General features: G+C 39.4%; 1 protein-coding gene and 1 long non-coding RNA gene across 2 annotated transcripts in view; one reads left to right on the top strand and one right to left on the bottom strand.

Moving 5' to 3' along the window:
* Positions 1-17,559, top strand: part of LOC126106298 (transmembrane protein 50B) — a 596,676-nt gene extending 579,117 nt beyond the window's left edge. Inside the window, exon 4 of the mRNA XM_049912518.1 lies at positions 17,265-17,559. Coding sequence (XP_049768475.1) covers positions 17,265-17,371 — 107 coding nt within the window. The 3' untranslated portion in view covers positions 17,372-17,559. The remainder of the gene's footprint in view (positions 1-17,264) is intronic.
* LOC126106301 (uncharacterized) overlaps positions 1-20,142 on the bottom strand; it is a 568,942-nt gene extending 548,800 nt beyond the window's left edge. The window contains exon 1 of the long non-coding RNA XR_007523325.1: positions 20,067-20,142. This is a non-coding gene — a long non-coding RNA (uncharacterized LOC126106301). The remainder of the gene's footprint in view (positions 1-20,066) is intronic.
* Positions 20,143-20,616: the final 474 nt, after the last annotated feature.

Raw genomic sequence — 20,616 nt, 5'->3', positions numbered from 1 at the left:
CTTTCTCTAATTCATTGTCCAATTATGTGAGAAATAGGTCACTTTCAGACTGTTCAGACGCTTACAATACTATATTTTTGTAAGTCTGTGGTACGAGCGTTTTGGATATGTATTTTAATTTGTAGCACATCAGCATCTGTGGGTCACAGTTCAGCCAAAGTATACATCGCACCTGTATTTCATTGTGTATTAACGCAAATATATGTGCGCTTTTGAAAATTTTTGGTAGTTACAATTTTCCTTTGCGTAATCAACAAGCAATTGGGGTTTTAATTACTGTAGGAGATATTCTAATTAATATTTTGTGTTATATCTCATTTTCCCTTAAAGAAGAGTAGTCATATATATTATCTGCATTTATCATAAATTAAATCTGTTTTCCAGTTTGCTAACAACTGTAATTAACATAAAAATATTTTAGGAAATTAGTGAATTCTATAACTTATTTCTGTTGTCTCAACAGAAATCTCTTTTTGTATATCTGCTTCAGTCTTTATGGGGAATTAGCACCTTTTTAGCTCAGATTAAGAAATAATCAGCAGGTTTAATTTGTAGCCCTTTGTTCACTGACCTGCAATACACTGCAACAGCCAAAATGCAGCTTCACTGTGATTGCTGTTACCAGACATGGGGTGAGTTGGTTGACATTTGTAAGCAGCTGGAAATCACCCCAACTACTGTAAAACGATTGTCAGCTGTGGTGAATCAGTGTGTTGGAAGAGCTGCCGAGAGTAGTGTACCTGTGGTAACTGTACCAAAGGTACCTTAAGTGCACTCCTCTGGTGTATATCTACATCTACATCTACATCCATACTCCGCAAGCCACCTGACGGTGTGTGGCGGAGGGTACCTTCAGTACCTCTATCGGTTCTCCCTTCTATTCCAGTCTTGTATTGTTCGTGGAAAGAAGGATTGTCGGTATGCCTCTGTGTGGGCTCTAATCTCTCTGATTTTATCCTCATGGTCTCTTCGCGAGATATACGTAGAAGGGAGCAATATACTGCTTGACTCTTCGGTGAAGGTATGTTCTCGAAACTTCAATAAAAGCCCGTACTGAGCTACTGAGCGTCTCTCCTGCAGAGTCTTCCACTGGAGTTTATCTATCATCTCCGTAACGCTTTCGCGATTACTAAATGATCCTGTATCTCCGTAACGCTTTCGCGATTACTAAATGATCCTGTAACGAAGCGCGCTGCTCTCCGTTGGATCTTCTCTATCTCTTCTATCAACCCTATCTGGTACGGATCCCACACTGCTGAGCAGTATTCAAGCAGTGGGCGAACAAGCGTACTGTAACCTACTTCCTTTGTTTTCGGATTGCATTTCCTTAGGATTCTTCCAATGAATCTCAGTCTGGCATCTGCTTTACCGACGATCAACATTATATGATCATTCCATTTTAAATCACTCCTAATGCGTGCTCCCAGATAATTTATGGTGTTAACTGCTTCCAGTGGCTGACCTGCTATTTTGTAGCTAAATGATAAAGGATCTATCTTTCTGTATATTCACAGCACATTACACTTGTCTACATTGAGATTCAATTGCCATTCCCTGCACCATGCGTCAATTCGCTGCAGATCCTCCTGCATTTCAGTACAATTTTCCATTGTTACAACCTCTCGGTACACCACAGCATCATCTGCAAAAAGCCTCAGTGAACTTCTGATGTCATCCACCAGGTCATTTATGTATATTGTGTATATCTTGTCTCCTCTGCAGACAGTACTGCATCTGTCATTACTGGTCCACTTCCCTGCGAGTAGCGTGTCAATGGTGGATCTAGGCGTCACGTGGAGGGTGGACTTTGGCCAGGGAGGACTCAGGGTGTTATACCAATCCCCGTAACTAACAAGTTTAAAGCGCTGTCTTTCACTTAAACAAACTGAGCCAGTGGGACTCACTTCACCTGTTTTGGGAAAACACGAAAGGGTAGGGGTCTATAAATCATTGGCAATCCAAATCTATGGCGAATGATTGTATCCCTTCGGGAAATTCCAGCGAGGGACAGGAAGGAACACCAGGTGCACTCAGTGTGAGGCTATTCCAGCAGCCATTTAGGGAACAGAGTGCAACAAACTGACGATTCTGGTGCACATTGGAACACATGATGCCTTTCGTCTGGGCCCTAAAGTGACTCTTGGGTCATTCCAGCGACTGGCAGATAAAGTTGAGGAGACCGGCTTTGTGCATTAAGTCTCATTGAGACTCACAATATGCAGCATTGTCTCCAGAGCTGATCGTGGCCCTTCGGTTGTGTGTTGAGTGGAAGGACTGAACCAGACACTTTGGAAGTTCTGTGACAAGCGACTTTCTGGACCAGTGCCATAGCGATGTGAACTGTAGGGTGCCTATAAATAGGTCAGATGTGCACTACACAACTGAGGCTGCTACTCAGGTTACTGACTGTGCGGTGCACCCAAGAGGTTTTTTTTTTTTTTTTTAGATTATACGGCTTTCCATCCAGGGGTGTAGGAATCCCAGAAGTATAAGTGCGAGACTGAAAGAAATGCCTCCCACAGGTGAGAGGTGGTAAACTGCCGAAGCATTCGTAATGAAGTGACAGAGTTTGAAGTGCTCGTGAAAACCAATGAAGCTCAATGAAAGCTGCCTGAAACCTGAAATTGACAACAGTGAGATTTTTGAGGAAAAATTAAATGTATATCAAAAGGATAGGCAAATGGGAAATGGAAACGGTGTGTTTGTCACTGTAGACAAAAAACTCAGATCCACTGAGGTAGAAACTGAAACTGCATGTGAGCCTGACTGGGCAAGACTCAGCATCAAAGGTGGGTATAAAATGATAAATGGATCCTTCTCTTGCCCACCAGACTCGTCTCCTCATGTAACCACAAAGTTCTGAGAAAACCTCTGTTCATTTGTACCCAAGTTCCCCAATCACACTGTTATCATTGGTGGAGACTTAAATCAGCTAACAATTAATTGGGGAAATCACAATTTTGTTAGTGGTTGGTGTGGTAAGCCATCCTGTGAAATTGTACTGAAAGCCTTCACTGAAAGCTACCTAGAACAGATATTTAGGGAACCCAGTCACAATAGAAATATATTTGATCTATTGGCTACAAATAGACTTGACATCTTTGATGATGTCCACATCGACACAGGTATCAGTGACCATGACACGGTTGTGGGAACAATAATTACCTAAGGACATAGGACAAGTAAAACAAATAGAAAGATGGATGTGTTCAGTAAACTAGATAAACAGATCAGTTTGTATCTCAAAGAGGATCTTCGAACTTTCAGCATAGGGTAGGAGCATGTAGAGGAAGTCTGGCTCAAATTAGAAGAATAATTGACCACATGCTGCATAGATAAGTATTTAGTAGAGCAATTCACAATGTGAGGGAACCTCCATGGACTACTGTAGCAGAATATTATCAAATGACATTTCACAAAATCCTATGAAATTCTGGTGATATGCAAAGGCTATTAGTGGCACCCAAGTTAATATCCAGCCTTTAGTGAATGAGAAAGCAACTGAAATTGAGGGTAACAAAGAAAAAGCTGAACTGCTTGACTCTGTAAATGTTCATTTACAAAGGAAAACCCAAGAGAATTGCCCCAATTAATCGTTGTACCACTGAAAAGATGAATGAAATAAGTATGAGTCAGTGGTGTTGAGAAACAGCTGAAATTGTTAGAACTGAAAAAAGCTCCAGAGCACAATGGAATCCCTGTCAGATTGTATACTGAATTTGCATCTAAATTAGCCCCTCTTCTCACTATAATCTGTCGTAGATCCCTCAAACAAAAAACCGTGGCCAGTTCTTGGAAAAAGGCACTGGTCTCGCATGTCTACAAGAAGAGTAGTAGAAGTGATCCACAACACTACTATCCAGTATCTATGACGTTGATTTCTTGTAGAATCTAGGAACATATTCTGAGCTCAAACATAATGAGGTATTTTGAACAGAATGGTATCCTCAGTGCCAGCTAACAGGGTTTTTGAAAACATTGATCATGTGAAACCCAACTTGCTCTTTTCTCATATCACATATTGAAAGCCTTGGATCAAGGCAACCAGGTAGATGCAGTGTGTTTTTATTTCCAAGAAGCATTTGTCTCAGTACCGCAACTACACTAATTGTCAAAAATATAATCATATGGGGTATCAAGTGAAATTTGTGACTGAATTGAGAACTTTTTGGTAGGGAGGACACAGCATTTTATCTTAGATGGAGAGTCATCATCAGATTTATAAGTAACTGGGTGTGCTCCAGGGAAGTGTGTTGGACCCTTGTTTTTAGTATTGTATATTAATGACCTTGCAGACCATATTATTAGTAAAATCAGGCTTTTTGCAAATGATGCAGTTATGTATAATGAAGTACTGCCTGAGACAAGCCGCATAAATATTCAGTCACCTCTTGATAAGATTGCAACATGGGGCAGAGATTGGCAACTTGTTCTAAATGTTCAGAAATGTCAAACTGTGCACTTCAAAAAAGGAAAAATATGTAGTACCCGATATCTATAATATCAATGAGTCACTGTTGGAATCTACCAACTCATACAAATGCGTGAGTGTACCACTCTGTGGGTATATGAAATGGTATGATCGCATAGGTTCAGTCGTGGGTAAAGCAGGTGGTAGATTTCAGTTGATTGGTAGACTACTGGGGAAGTGCAATCAGTCTACAAAAAAGATTAAAAAGCAATCAGTCATGTGATCCATCTTAGAATATTGCTCATGTGTGTCAGATCCGTACCAGATAGGACTAACAGGGGATATTGAATGTATACAAGGAGGGGCAGCACAAATTGTTACATGTTTGTTTATTCCATAGGAGAGTGTCACAGAGACATTGGGGGAACTGAAATGGTAGACCCTTTAAGACATACGTAAACTATCCCAAGAACGTCTGCTCAGAACCATGGCTGGTACCCTCTGGTGGCACTTCTAACAGAAGGATTATCAGGAAACTGTTATATACAGTATGGTGCCTGTAACATGTGATGTACTTGTGGTAATAATGAACAGCCCACAGAGGAGAGAGGCCTGCATGCCAAGGGTAAGCAACTCTGAGAGTGAAGATGATGTACTGGCAGAATATATACTCAGTCTGCAACTGATACACAACACCTGTACCTCCTTCAACAGTTAGATTAGGCATCAGCGCACCCTGCTGGGCAACATGAGGGGTCCAATGAGATGGGGAGACCACAGCAGCTGTCACTCGATCCGAAGAAACCGTGTTGATGGTGAAGTGGCTGCTGACAGCCGTGATTAGTGATGGCAGCAGTGGTACTGGGGGCACCTGACAAAGATGCCAGGGCGAACTTTGGTGTCTGACTGAATGCTCTTTAAAGAACATAACAATATTATCAAGTGATGCTCCTGCTTGTGGAATGCCATGTAACAGTTACTAATACTTCAGTTTGAATATCGTTCAATTACACTAAAAAACTAAGACTGAGTGCAGTAAGTGCTCTGTCATTATATTTTATCATTCTTAAAAATGATCCTGTATCTTAATTCCAAGTGTAATTTATTTTTCACAAAGTAATTTCTTTAATATGAACGTTAACTACATACCTGGTCATTTGTTAGCAAGACCTCCATTAGGCAACAATGACATTTTGCCTGAAGCAAATTTTTATTCATTCTACTAAAATCAATGAATATAATATAATTTGAAGTAAAATGATTTTAAACAGTTTCAACTACAAAAGAGAATAATTGCACTTACCTTTTTCTATTGCCTTTGAAGTGGATCCTTTTGTTTGAGAATTTATAATACTTATAATCTGCAAAATTAATCAGTTTATAGAAATGGAACCATTTGATAATTAATTTGATCTAAAGTAAACAAAGTATTTGTTCAGCAGAAGTGAGCAATAAGAACCATTTTTGCTACAAAGTTACATGACAGGAAATAAGTACTACAAACAGGACTCAGTATTTACACATGTAATAATATTATAATCGGAAAATGAAAATGTAATCAAGTAAATATAAAGTTACCACAATAATAGAAATCAAATAGCTGCTATACACTAAAACGAAGGAGGCAGCAGCTGGTTTGAAAGTAGCAGTTTCCTTGCCAAGCAATTACATTTATGTGGTATAAGCAGGTCTGGCTCCAGGATTGGGAAGGGGGAGGGGTGTTGCATGGAACCCAATATGCCACCACCCCAAGGGGGCAGGTATTTGGAGCAGTAAAATCTTGAGTTTTAATATTGTTCCGAACAGGTGAATTAAACAACACAATGAAAGAGTTGTGTAACTGATGAAGTTGTGAGAATAAATTGAATATATAAATCATTCATAAAATATATTGTCATACTGGACCGAATTAACAATCTTGTGCCCAGAAAAAGTTTTTTTATGTTTACGGCCTAGTATCAGGCCATGCCCAATGCTTGTATCTTTTCAAGCTTTAGGTTATCATGGGCACATCTCGTGGGCCAGTTTGACATTGTAGACAATGTTCCATGTTCTGGACTTCACCACAGTTGAATTTGTTTGCATCATGTTCGAGGACCCACATAAGTAGATTTGTTTTGCACAGTGCTCCATGCATTCTGATGCAATTCAGTGTTCATCAAACCCTCCAGCTTGATTTATAGCATGGTGGTTTTTCAGGTCTCATCATTAGAAATTTCAACAGAGATGCACAGAAGTTTTCGGATGAAAAAGCAAACAGATATCTGCAATGTAAGATCTACGTCTACATCCACACTCTGCAAACCCCTGTGAAGTTCCACTGTACCAATTAATAGGGATTCTTCCCACACCATTCATATAGGTTTCATAAACTGACATACTACCCCTCGAGATTCGCATCCTGCGACATCTGTGGGTGGAGGATGACACGGTGCCCGGTAAGTACCGTTAGGCCTTCAGGGAGAAGGTTTTAATGCCTGTGTGTGTGTGTGTGTGTGCTGTAATTATTCTAATCTTGTCCTCATTCCCTATGTGAGTAATATGTAGGGTGGGGGCGGGGGGTGGGGGGGGGGGGAGTGTATTCTTAGAGTCATCATTTAAAGCTTGTTCATGAAACTTTGTTAATGGACTTCGTTGGAATAATTTGTGTGTCTTCAAGTGTCTGCCAGTTCAGTTTCTTCTGCATCACTGCAACACTCTCCCACAGGTCAAATGAACCCATATCCATTTGTGCTGCCATTCTCTGTACATGCTCACTATCCCTTGTTAGTCCTATTTTGCACTGGTCTCTCACGTTTGAGCAATATTTTACAACTAGTCATATGAGTGATTTGTAAGCCATATCCTTTGTACAATGATTGCACTTCCCCAGTATTCTACTAACAAATCGAAGTCTACCATCTGCTTGAACCACAACTGAGCCTATATGATCATTCCTTTTCATATACTACTCAGTGTTACACCTAGATATTTGCATGAGTTAGCCAATTTCGACTGCGACTCACTGACATTATGGTCACAGGATAGGTCTTTTTTTCGTTTTGTGAAGTGCTCTATTTCACATTTATGAACATTGAAAGCAGGTTGCCAACCTATGCAATATTTTGAAATCTTATTAAAATCTAATTGAATATTCATTAACGACAAATGCATTACCTGCAAAAAGACTGAGGTTACTAGTAATATTGTTACGAGGTCATTAATATACAACATGAACAGCAACAGTCCCAAAACAGTTCCCTGGGCTACACCCAAATTTACTTCGACATTTGGCGATGAATCTCCATCCCAGGTAACATGCTGTGTCCTCCCTTTCAAAAAGTCCTCAACCCAGTCAAAAATTTCACTTGCCCGTATGATAAAACTTTTGACAATATGTGTAGGAGTGGTACTGAATCAAATGCTTTTCTGAAGTCAACCAATATTCCATCTACCTGACTGCCTTGACCCAATGCTGTAAGTGTGTCAGTTGAGGAAAGTGTAACATGGGTTTCACATGGTCGATGTTTTCAGAATCCATGCTGGTTGGTATGGAGGTCATCCCATTCAATACAGGTCTACCTGATTATGTTTCAACTCTCTATATATTTCTAATATTCTACAACAAATTAGTGTCAAGGACATTAGACAACAGTTTTGTGGATTGCGTCTATTGCCCTTTTTATATATGGGGTTATCTGTGCTTTCTTCCACCTGCTGGGAACGGTTTTTTTTTTAAGCGATCTATACTACATTTTAGTTAGAAGAGGGGCTAACTAGGCCACAAATTCAATACAGAATCTAATAAGGATTCCAATACACCTCTGAGCTTTGTTCAATTTTAATGATTTCAGCTGCTTCTCAACCCCACTGAAATTAATATTTGCATCACTTATCTTTACATTGGTATGAGGATTAAATTGGGACAGTTCTCCCTGACTTTCATTTATAAAGGAGCATTTACAAACAGATTTAAGGATTTCAGGTTTTGCTTTGCTATCCATAATTTCAGGTCCTGTCTCATTCGCTAGGGACAAGACAATAACTTTGGTGCTATGTTGATATATAGGCAGGAGTTAGTGAAGCACAATAGAGTAGAGGAACATGGAGGTTACTGAGACAACATATGTAAAGGCTGTCAGGGGCACCAAATTTAGTGGGCAGGACTCATAGATGACACAGAAATAGAAATTGAAGGTAACAAAGCAAAAGCAGAATGCTGAAACCTATTTTAAAGTGTTCCTTTACAAAGCAAAACCCAGGATTAATAGCCCAGTTTAATATTAACTCCACTGCAAAGATAAGTGAAATAAGTATTAATGTCAACAGCATTGAGAAACAGCTGAAGTATATAAAACCGAACAGGGCCCATGGGAATCCCTGTCAGATTGTATACTCAATTTGCAGCTAAGTTAATGCCTCCTGTAACCATACCATAGTGTAGATCCCTCAAACAAAAATCTGTACCCAGTAGTTTGAAGAAAGCAGAGGTCACATTTGTCTACAAGGAGAGCAATAGAAATGAAACTCAGAACTGTCCAATACCAGTAACATCCATATGTAGCAGAATGTTGGGACTTGATCTAGACTCAAACATAAAGAGGTACCTTGAGCAAAATGGCTGACAGCCAGTACGGATTCTGAAAACATTTGTCATGTGAAACCCACCTTGCGGTTTACTCATGATGTCCTGAAAGCCATGATTCAAAGTAAAACTATTCCATGTGTCTGGAAGCTGCACATGCTTCTGAACAGAAACAAAATGTTCCATAAAAACATGGGAGAACTGTGGTGTCACCGCCAGACACCACACTTGCTAGGTGGTAGCCTTTAAATCGGTCGTGGTCCATTAGTATACGTCGGACCCGCGTGTCGCCACTATCAGTGATTGCAGACCGAGCGCCGCCACACGGCAGGTCTAGAGAGACTTTCTAGCACTCGCCCCAGTTGTACAGCCGACTTTGCTAGCGATAGTTCACTGACAAATTACGCTCTCATTTGCCGAGACAATAGTTAGCATAGCCTTCAGCTACGTCATTTGCTACGACCTAGCAATGCGCCATTATCAACTGCTATTTATCTTGTGATGCATGTACTGTCAGACCGATGTTCACCAATTATGGATTAAAGTTAAGTATTCCAACAGCTACATACTTTATTTGCTAGACTCAAATCCTTTAACTGTTCCAGACCTCACGCCAGCCTGCGTGAGCTTAAATGCGTGCCTTTCGGCTTCACCTCCTAGTGGCTTGGCTGTCTTGACAAGTCACAACAAGAACTGCCATAAGTCAGTAACATCTTGCACGATATTTCGGCACAAAGTCTTTTGGCCATCTTCAGGTGAGTACAGCTGTAGAAGTACTGGTGAATACGCGCTGAGCTCTGCTATTTAAAGCCAAAGGGGGCTGCATTGTGCATACGCTGCACATGTACTGTTTAGCGTGTGCGTTCACAACTCCGTGTGCTGCGCATGTACTGTTTAGCATGTGCGTTCACAACTCCGTGCGCTGCGCCTGGCGCCCTCCGCGGTGAAAACTTGGCATTTCATTATCAGATCGATCTTCATCTTTATACTGATAACTACGTTGACTACAAAGTTTCTCTACAACAGAAGGCTCCTTGAGGATCTCTTGTTAATTTGACAGAGAAAGATTTTGATGATACGACTATGTCTGTGTTAGAAAAAGGTCTGAATTTTGCCCCCACACCTGTTTCACCACCATTTGTAGACTTCGTCAGTGCCATTGAAGAAGCTGCATGCCATCTTGATACAGATAAAGCAGAGGATGTCTGACATGAGTCTTGTCGTGTGCTGACTAGAGGTGCACCTATGAAGAGTAATATCCCACCTATGGAAAGGAGAGCTCTCCGTAATTTAAGAGCAGATATGGATACAGTTGTCTTAAAATCGAACAAAGGAAATTCTACGGTTCTTACGACAAAGGATGATTACATCAATAAGATCAATGTTGTATTATGTGATTTCACCTATCACAAAATTGATAAGGACCCCACGAACCGAGTTATGCGAAAAACAGCAGAACTCTTGTCAAATAGTTCTCTATCGAAGGAGGTCATCAAGAGATTGAAACCAAATAGTGCGGTTCCTCCCAGGCTATATGGACTGCCAAAGATCTGTAAGGAAAATGTACCATTACGTCCAATCATGAGCAACATTGGGGCAGCCACCTACAACATAGCAAAATTTCTGGCATCACTGCTTAAACTAGTTATAGGCAAATGCCCTCATCACATAAAAAACTCTAGTGATTTTATCAGCCATATTCAGTCTTTAAAGCTACAAAGCAACGACTTGCTGGTCAGCCTTGACGTGGTTTCTCTCTTTACCAAGGTGCCTCTTCTAGATTCATTACACCTGATGGTAATATGTTTGATGCAGATATTACAACATTGTTTGAGCATACTCTCTCTTCTACATATTTTACATTCAACAATGAATTTTATCAACAATCTGACGGTGTCATCATGGGGAGTCCTTTGTCTCCCCTGCTGGCAAATCTTTTTATGGAAGGTTTTGAAGAGAGAGCTCTCAACTCTGCCACTTTTAAACCGACAGTGTTTTGTCATTATGTGGATGACACCTTTATAGTATGGCCTCATGGCGTGGACCGTCTCCATGAATTTTTACATCATATGAATTCCATACATGAAAATATTAAGTTTACTATGGAAACTGAAAAATGTGGTTGTTTGCCATTTTTAGATGTTCTGGTACGACGCAAGAATGATGGCACACTTGGTCATTCGGTGTATAGAAAACCGACCCATACAGATTTGTATCTGCAAGCTACCAGTTGCCATCATCCAGCACAAACAATGGGTGTCCTTAAAACTTTAATCCACCATGCCCATACTATTTCTGACGTCAACAGTCTTCAAGTGGAACTGAAACACCTGCAAAAAGTATTCATGATGAATGGCTTTTCAACTAAGCAAGTGAACAGAGCTATGCAGTCCTACAAATGACACAACAAGGAAGAAGAAGAGGTCTTCAGGTCAATGGCTTATCGACCTTTTATTGGGAACATCTCGTCACAGATAGGTAGAATATTGAGGAAGCATCAAGTTAGAGTCATCTTTCGCCCTCCTCCGAAAATATCATCACTGGTGGGATCCGTTAAGGATGACCTGGGCCTACATAAATCAGGTGTCTACAAGATTCTGTGTGATTGCGGCAAGTCATATATAGGGCAGACAACAAGAACGGTACAGGAACGTATTGTAGAACACCAGCGGCATACCCGTCTTCTCCAACCTACCTAGTCCGCAATCGCTGAACATTGTATTTCTACTGGCCATTCCATGAATTACAATGTTACAAAAATTGTGGCTCAAACATCAAATTTCTGGAGTTCAATTATAAATGAATCCATAGAAATAAAATTGTCAGACAGCGAGTCTCTTATCAATCGAGATAGCGGTTACCAGTTAAATTCCGCTTGGAATCCTGTTGTAGAGGAACTTCGTAGTCAACGTAGTTATTGGTATAAAGATGAAGATCGATCTGATATCGAAATGCCAAGTTTCCACTGCGGAGGACGCCAGGCGCAGCGCACGGAGTTGTGAATATGCACGCTAAACAGTACATGCGCAGCACATGCACAGTGCAGCCCCTTTGGCTTTAAATAGCAGAGCTCAGCGATTATTTTCCAGTACTTCTACAGCTATACGCACCTGAAGATGGCCAAAAGACTTTGTGCTGAAATATTGTGGCAAGATGTTACTGACTTACGCAGTTCTCCTGTGTTGTTGTCGAACAATCAGTATGCCGGGAAAGTTTCAAACATCACATCAAGAAACAAGATGTATTTTAATTTCATCCTCTTCAACCCACAGGCAAGTATGGTGGATCCATTGCTGTTCATGATGTATGTTAATGATGCACCACACATCATTAATAGCAATCTTAGAATTTTCGTAGATGGTGCAGTTACCTATAATGAAGTACTGTCAAGTAACGGAAAGTCGAGGTTTGAATATAAAAAATATTAAGAAAAGGATAGATTTCAACTCACCCTAAAGGTGACATGTTGAGTTGCAGGAGGACACACTCAGCTTGCGGTCAAAGTCTTCTTCAGGAAAGAGAACACACACACATTCATTTAAGCAAGCACATGTCACACAAATGTGGTCACTATCTCTGGCAGCTCTAACCAGAACACGTTTCAGTTGGGACTGCTACAGATGGTGGTCATATGTGCTTGGCGTGAGTGTGCTTTTTGTGTGTGTGAGGGGTGGTGGAGGAGGGGGGGGGGGGTTGTGCGCATGCCCGCCCACCTTTTTCTGAAGAAGGTTTTGGCTGAAAGCTGAATGTGTACTGGTCTTTTTGGTGTGCCTGTGTGCACTTGGAATTGTCATCTGTATGGTGAGAAGCAGTCTATGCTTTTCCTAATATTGTTGAAGTACTGTCAAAGCTTCACCAATGTCCATCAGATCTTGATAAGATTTTAAAATGCTTTCTTACTTTTAAAAATGGCAGCTCAGTAATTGACCAACTAGTCTGTTCACTGGGATTGTTTAAAATAACAGTGTTGTGATAAACTGATAATGTCATGAAGATTTTCTTTCATTAGACGATTTCTTATAATTTTTGAACAGGGCTAACTTGACAAGAATGCGCCACCGACCATTTCATTCAACTCTTGGCTGTCAGTCATGTAGTTACAGTTCATTTGCAGAATTTCTTTAGAAAGTCGGAGATTAATTTCATGAAGGTCAGTCAAAATTGTTTGTTGTTTAAAAGAAAAAAAGAAAGCATTTATGCTGTGTCCAGCATGACTGACTTGTGATTTACAAGGAGATAGAAGCATCCTTAAAGATACATTTACGAGGGCTGTGAACAAATAAGTACTTGAAACAGTTATGAAGAACCAAGACAATATTTTCAGTGTTACTTCACTGTCAATGCACATTTATTTTTGTAAAATGCAATATTGACGATCAGTGTTCTTTTAGCAGAATCTTTCAATTTTACAGAATAATGGAGCATTTTTTAAAGACTTCACAAAATGCAGCCTGTTTCTAGTATGACGGTACTGTTTTTGAAGATGTCAGACAGAACAGTGACTCTAGCAACATTTGTGAAAGGATGATCAGCAAGGACTTGCTGTGGCATGGCCCACTGTGCCTACTGAAAGAATCTTGTAAGATGATGTGTATGAAATATTGAAATAAAAACCAATTACATATTCAGTGACAATACAAAAGATATGAATGATAGGTAGTTATTCACAATTGGTAATGAAGTTATTTTGATCAGCTGTGTATTCTTCAAATCAAATGGTATTAATATTAGGTTATGTTTTCAGGAGTAAGGAGTCTTTGGAGCTGTGCAGTTTTTCCTGCATTTTCTGATAAAGCTCGTCAAGAACATTCTAGAAACAAAAATTTTATATTTGAGATTTAACTAACATGTTTTTTTCTGATAAGAATGTATAGATTTGAATACAGACAAAATTAGGGCTACAAGACAGTAAAATTTGATTTTTGAAAGATTTACATTCTAGAATTTGAATAACTGCAACAACTTCTTTTACTAATTTATGGAATTACGAAATTCTGGAAGAGGGCATATTAGTGAAATATAGTTTTCAAATGAGGTATAGGTATGTCAGTCATAAAACAAATACTTACTTCTGTAGCTGGATTTTTAAGTTCAACTAGTATCAAAGAATTTTACATTTTGAAAATTTCGTTAAATAAAATTGTTTTTGTGTAAAATATTAACTTTTCGTTTGTCAGCCAAGTCTGTCATACTGATCAATAAGGATTATGAAAGGACAGAATGTAAAAGGATTTTTGTACTTTGTGTACTTGTGGTATATGAATTGTTAGAGGAAAAGTAATAAAGTGAAAGGAATATCATTTGCATTAGGAGTGATGTCAGGCAAGTGAAACTAGTCCACCTGAAACAAATGTTGTCCAGTCACGTTAATATGACCACCTGTCAATAGGCTGAATAATCATATTTTGCAGTGCAGATAGCTGCCGGATATGCAAGTGGGGTCTGAGGTTCTGGAAGGTACTAACAGGGATGTGGAGCCATCGAGGTGGTCCCACAGATTCTTGGTTGGATTTACATCTGGAAAGTTTGGTGGATAGGGGAATCCAGTAAACTCATCCTGGAGCTCTTTGAACAACACACGTACATGTGACTTGTCCTGCTGGTAGGTGCAAATGTGCCGAGGAAAAACATATTGCTTTCACGGGTGGACATGGTCCCCAAGGACAGTTTCATACTTGGGTTGCTCCATTGTGCCATTCAGAATGATGATATCACCCAAGGAATGGCATGAAAATGTTTCCCAGACCATAATGCTCCCTGCTCTAATGATCATTGCAGAGTATTTGCTTTTATCCAACGGAGCATAAAACGTGATTCATCTGACGAGGCCACCTGTTGCCACTTGGTGGACTTCATTTACAGTACTGGCATGCAAAATCCAGCCTTCATTGTCAATGAACAGCAGTCACCATGGGTGCAAGAACCAGGCACTTGCTGCAGATGCTCATACGCACCAACATTTGCAGAATGGTCAGTGCGAAGAGACAGTTGGTAGCCCCTCGGTTCATCCGGGTGGTCAGTTGCTCAACAGTTGCATGCTATTCACTCGTACACATTTCTGCAGCTGTAGTCACCCCTGTCTATGGCCCGTGGTGCACCATAGCTGCCTCCGTGCCACTTTTGGATAGTGTCATTTTGCCGTGCACAATGCTATTTAATTACAGCGACACGAGAACAGTTAAATCTTAAGAAATTTTGGTCTTAGCGGTAGGTGGATCAAAACAAAATGTCCAGACACTCTGTGACCAAAATGGTACTGAAACAGAGGATGACAGACTAAAGGCCGAAATACTAAATGTCTTTTTCCATAGCTGTTACACAGAGGAAGACTGCACTGTAGTTCCTTCTCTAGATTGTCGCACAGATGACAAAATGGTAGATATCGAAATAGATGACAGAGGGATAGAGAAAACATTAAAATCGCTCAAAAGAGGAAAGGCCACTGGACCTGATGGGATACCAGTTCGATTTTACACAGAGTACGTGAAGGAACTTAGCCCCCTTCTTGCAGCGGTGTACCGTAGGTCTATAGAGGAGCGTAGCGTTCCAAAGGATTGGAAAAGGGCACAGGTCATCCCTGTTTTCAAGAAGGGACATCGAACAGATGTGCAGAACTATAGACCTATATCTCTAACGTCGATCAGTTGTAGAATTTTGGAACACATATTATGTTTGAGTATGACTTTTCTGGAGACTAGAAATCTACTCTGTAGGATTCAGCATGGTTTTGAAAAAGATGGTCGTGTGAAACCCAGCTCGCGCTATTTGTCCACGAGACTCAGAGGGCCATAGACATGTGTTCCCAGGTAGATGCCGTGTTTCTTGAATTCCGCAAGGCGTTCGATACAGTTCCCCACAGTCGTTTAATGAACAAAGTAATGACATATGGACTATCAGACCAATTGTGTGATTGGATTGAAGAGTTCCTAGATACCAGAACGCAGCATGTCATTCTCAATGGAGAGAAGTCTTCTGAAGTAAGAGTGATTTCAGGTGTGCCGCAGGGGAGTGTCGTAGGACCATTGCTATTCACAATATATATAAATGACCTTGTGGATGACATCGGAAGTTCACTGAGGCTTTTTGCGGATGATGCTGTGGTATATCGAGAGGTTGTAACAATGGAAAATTGTACTGAAATGCAGGAGGATCTGCAGCGAATTGACGCATGGTGTGCAGGGAATGGTAATTTAATCTCAATGTAGACAAGTGTAATGTGCTGTGAATACATAGAAAGAAAGATCCCTTATCATTTAGCTACAATATAGCTGGTCAGCAGCTGGAAGCAGTTAATTCCATAAATTATCTGGGAGTACGCATTAGGAGTGATTTAAAATGGAATGATCATATAAAGTTGATCGTCAGTAAAGCAGATGCCAGATTGAGATTCATTGGAAGAATCCTAAGGAAATGAAGTCCGGAAACAAAGGAAGTAGGTTACAGTACGCTTGTTCGCCCACTGCTTGAATACTGCTCCGCAGTGTGGGACCCGTACCAGATAGGGTTGATAGAAGATATAGAGAAGATCCAACGGAGAGCAGCGCGCTTCGTTACAGGATCATTTAGTAATCGCGAAAGCGTTACGGAGATGATAGACAAACTCCAGTGGAAGACTCTTCAGGAGAGACGCTCAGTAGCTCGGTATGGGCTTTTGTTGAAGTTTTGAGAACATACCATCACCGAGGAGTCAAGCAATATATTGCTCCCTCCTACATATATCTCATGAAGAGACCATGGGGATAAAATCAGAGAGATTAGAGCCCACACAGAGGCATACCGACAATCCTTCTTTACACGAGCAATACGAGACTGTAATAGAAGGGAGAACCAATAGAGGTACTCAAGGTACCCTCCTCCATGCACCGTCAGGTGGCTTGCGGAGTATGGATGTATATGTAGATGTAGAATAAACATAGCCATATCAGAAGTGCTTCCACTTTTGGCCCAAATGCCAATGATCGTGCCCTTTTGGATGTCAGATAAATCACTCTGTTTCCAACTGCACTGTCTTCTGTGCCCCTTTATACACAATCCACAGCTGGTGTTGTCATCTGCTCTGTGTCGGTGGTTCATTAATGTGACTTGAAAGTGTAACTTGTCAACAGTAGTGTATATGTATATATTTTTATATTTCAGTTTCAAACCAAACTTATGCCTATAGAAAAACATATTAATTTTTTTATTTTGACTCATGATCATATTTTGTGACAGTGTTTTTGTGAAGATTGATAAAGCAATTGTATAATTTTTTTATTTTGTTGTAACAATGTTTTTTTTCTTGATTTTCAGGCCAAGAAAGGTCATATCCAGGTGTTGGTCTTTTTCTACAGAATGCATTTATTTTCATCGGCTCCCTTGTATTTAAGTTTGGTAGAGTCGAAGACCACTGGAACTGAACTGCGTACTGTGATATATAAAACTAGAGGTTTACTAGACATTTTTCAAGTTGCCGCTTTTATATGCTGTTAGGTATGTGGTTTAAAGAAATTTTCACAGAGACTGGAGGATTTATCTCCTTGATGTACAGCACTGGAAAATTGTATCATCATCACATCATTCGGCTCTGAGTATTGTCAATGGAAGATTGCAGAAGCAGCATGGAAGCAGTAACCTGTTGTCTGAACATGTAAGTGTGTATCTAAAATTTTTATTTTGAATTATGGAAACTTATGAGTTGCTGCTCTTGATGTCTAGGCAATCATGTCAGTGTTAAAAATTTTCACAATAATTAAACTAAAGTGTTTGTAAACATTCCATACATAGAAGCTGTAACCCTGATAACGAAGTTTTTTATGATAAAATAAATTGCATTGTCTGCTTTGTATAATTCAGTTTTAAATATTGATATACTGTATCACTTTTTCTGTAAACACCCATGAAATATGTGCCTCTGCTTCTAGAGTACCACAAGAAAGTAAAGAGCAAGTAACATAGACTCTTGCTATTAGCTAAATTTTTTTACTGCACAAAAGGTAGGCTGGCTAAAGTATACTGTGTGTTTATCATTGTTTTGTGTGTGTGTGTTGTATAGATTATAATAGAATCAGTTCATGCAGGAAACATGCCTCTATCTTTCTGATAATTTCAGCTGAAGCCTCTCACAAGTTTAGTATGATGAACAAAACTTCAGAACACTTGCCTGTTGTCTGATATTAGGTCTGTTGTATGCATTTTTTAAGGGAGCTTTGATGACTACTTTTTTATAGCCCTAGTATGTGAAGAGCAACAATTTCAATTCAGAATTTCTTAAGTTACCAGTCATTTCTTGTGACAATCCATGCATCATAACATGTCGTGGAATCACATGTATTCATTTAGTTAAAAATCCAGTTATAGATGGGCCTTATGTACTAACATACTCCAGTTGGTTCGAAAATTGAAACCAGATGAGATGATGCATTGGATGAGATGTTGGACACACATTTAGGGAAGGGTATTATTTCTTTACTTTGAAAAGTTTTTGGATGTATCAAAATCCCTTCAACAAGTCATAAGCCAACTCACGTCATCATCTTTGTCTACCTGTGCTTGAACCTCTAAATATCCTGTTTTTGGAACAGTAACAATTTTAAAAATTACATCAGAGAAAAGAAATTCTTTCTTATGCTGTATCTAGCAAGCTAATACAAGCTGTTCATATTTGTGTACATCGTACTCAGTCTGGAATCTCTCAGCATATCATATTATTACTAGTGTGTTGGAAAAGGGATACACAGATATCTGCGATGTTTGTGTTGTTAAATTTGAACATCAGAATGCATGATCTCGCTGCAATATCTTCTCATGCTTCCAGCAGCATCAAGTGCCTGTACATCCACGAGCTTTCAACAATGCTCCTCGGCCATTGTTAAATGGCATCTGACTGTGAGGTTGCTTGCCTTGTTTTGTATTGCCATCGCATCAGATGTCACATCACAAATACTCAGTTCATCGTCATACAAGGCGTTGTTTTTATCCTGTGCCTGCCACACCTGTTGTAACCTTACGGTGGCTGTGTCCATGGTGTATTCAGCTGCAAGCCATTGTCTTTATTGATGGTTATATATTTCTATATCAATAACTTCTTCTGTTACAGTTTCTAGAAACCATTAGGCTTCATTATAAGTGTCATTAAATGCAATTTTATGTCCATGCGTGTTCAACTGGGTAGCTAATTTCTCTGGGTAGCATAGTCACAAACACTTGGTGTTCAAACATGTTGTTCCATTGTGTGCAAGGTCCATCTGACATAATACTGTCAGTACTCAGTGTATTTTAAAATGTCTTGCTATCGTCTATGGACGTCAGAAGTGAATATGTAAACATTTGATGTGTTTGGGAGCCCACAGATTTTATTTGGGAGGATCTTGTATTAGAAATCGTTGACCATAAATTTGTTTCAAACTTTGTGTACATAACCATCTGTGAAAGTCTGCATATTAGCTTTGTTTATGTGTTCACATTGAGCATTCTTAAATCAGATCTAATAAGTGTGTGGATTTTCTCGATGAAAATAGTCATGAATGAGATACAAAATAATTTCATATGTGAATGGCAAATTTTTGTAAGACTTTTGTCCTGTATTTAACAAATCTCTTCATATACCTTTTTGCTAAGATGTATATATTAATTTAGTAATTATTTGTAATGCACCACATTTTGAAGTATATGGTGAAACATTGTTGATTATACATAAATGGAATAGGAATGTGTACTGACGTACATTCCAAAAGTTGGTGCAATAACACTGTCTGGTGTCTGACAACTGCTCAGTTTGCATATAAACAAAAGATTGCTTTGTTGTTGAGGTTTAACCCTCAAGCAGGCATGCCTACGTATAAGGGGCACCATTCACAATAACATTGTCTTGTACTACTCCATTGCTGCTTTACAATTGAGAGCCCATTATCTATTCCTTCATTATTGCTTCAGATAACACACTGCTAAGTCATGCTGTCATATGTCCCAGTGAGCAGCAATAATATACAATAAACGGCAAGCTAGGTGAGAAAAAAAAATTATGATCCATGCAAGATAATGACGCAGGTTCTAAAGCAGGTGGTACAATCTCACATTGAGGAATTTGTAATCGAATAAGTGTTTGGTTGGGACCTGATGCAACTACGTTTTTTAATGACTTGGGTGGGTCATTACTGTAACACTTGTGCATGGCAGCGGAGTAAAATGATGACAGTTTTTTATTTTAGTTAAGCAGTGATTTAGCTCATAGAATGTAGGTTTATTTTTTTGTTGTTTAGTTAAACTAAGGTAAAACTCTGATTTTGCTCATTACTGTGGCAACATGAAGACCACTATCCTTTACATGTACAAAGTACATCATGTTCCCCTCACCCACTCAAGGATTAAGTAGTTAGTGATATCATAGCCAACCATCGTAACATGTACTTCTGCTTTAGGTATTTTGGTATAATTTTGTTAAGAACTCAAACTATGGAAAGCCCAGGTTGGAATACCAATGACATTATAGAAAGGAAAGGTTGCTATAAAACTTTTTATTTTGAATATTCATGGGCTAAAAATTGTGTGTTCTCTTATTCTTATTTATTTTGTGATTCTTCAGTTGGATGTTGGCAATAATACATCAAATCATAGTCACCTGGTAGTGCCTTTATTAATGTAACATGCAATAATGTAAATTGTT

Source organism: Schistocerca cancellata, chromosome 10 (genome assembly GCF_023864275.1).
Source record: "Schistocerca cancellata isolate TAMUIC-IGC-003103 chromosome 10, iqSchCanc2.1, whole genome shotgun sequence".
NCBI lineage: Eukaryota > Metazoa > Arthropoda > Insecta > Orthoptera > Acrididae > Schistocerca > Schistocerca cancellata.
The sequence above is the reverse complement of the archived record's forward strand: the minus strand, read 5'-3'. Positions and strand labels throughout refer to the sequence as shown.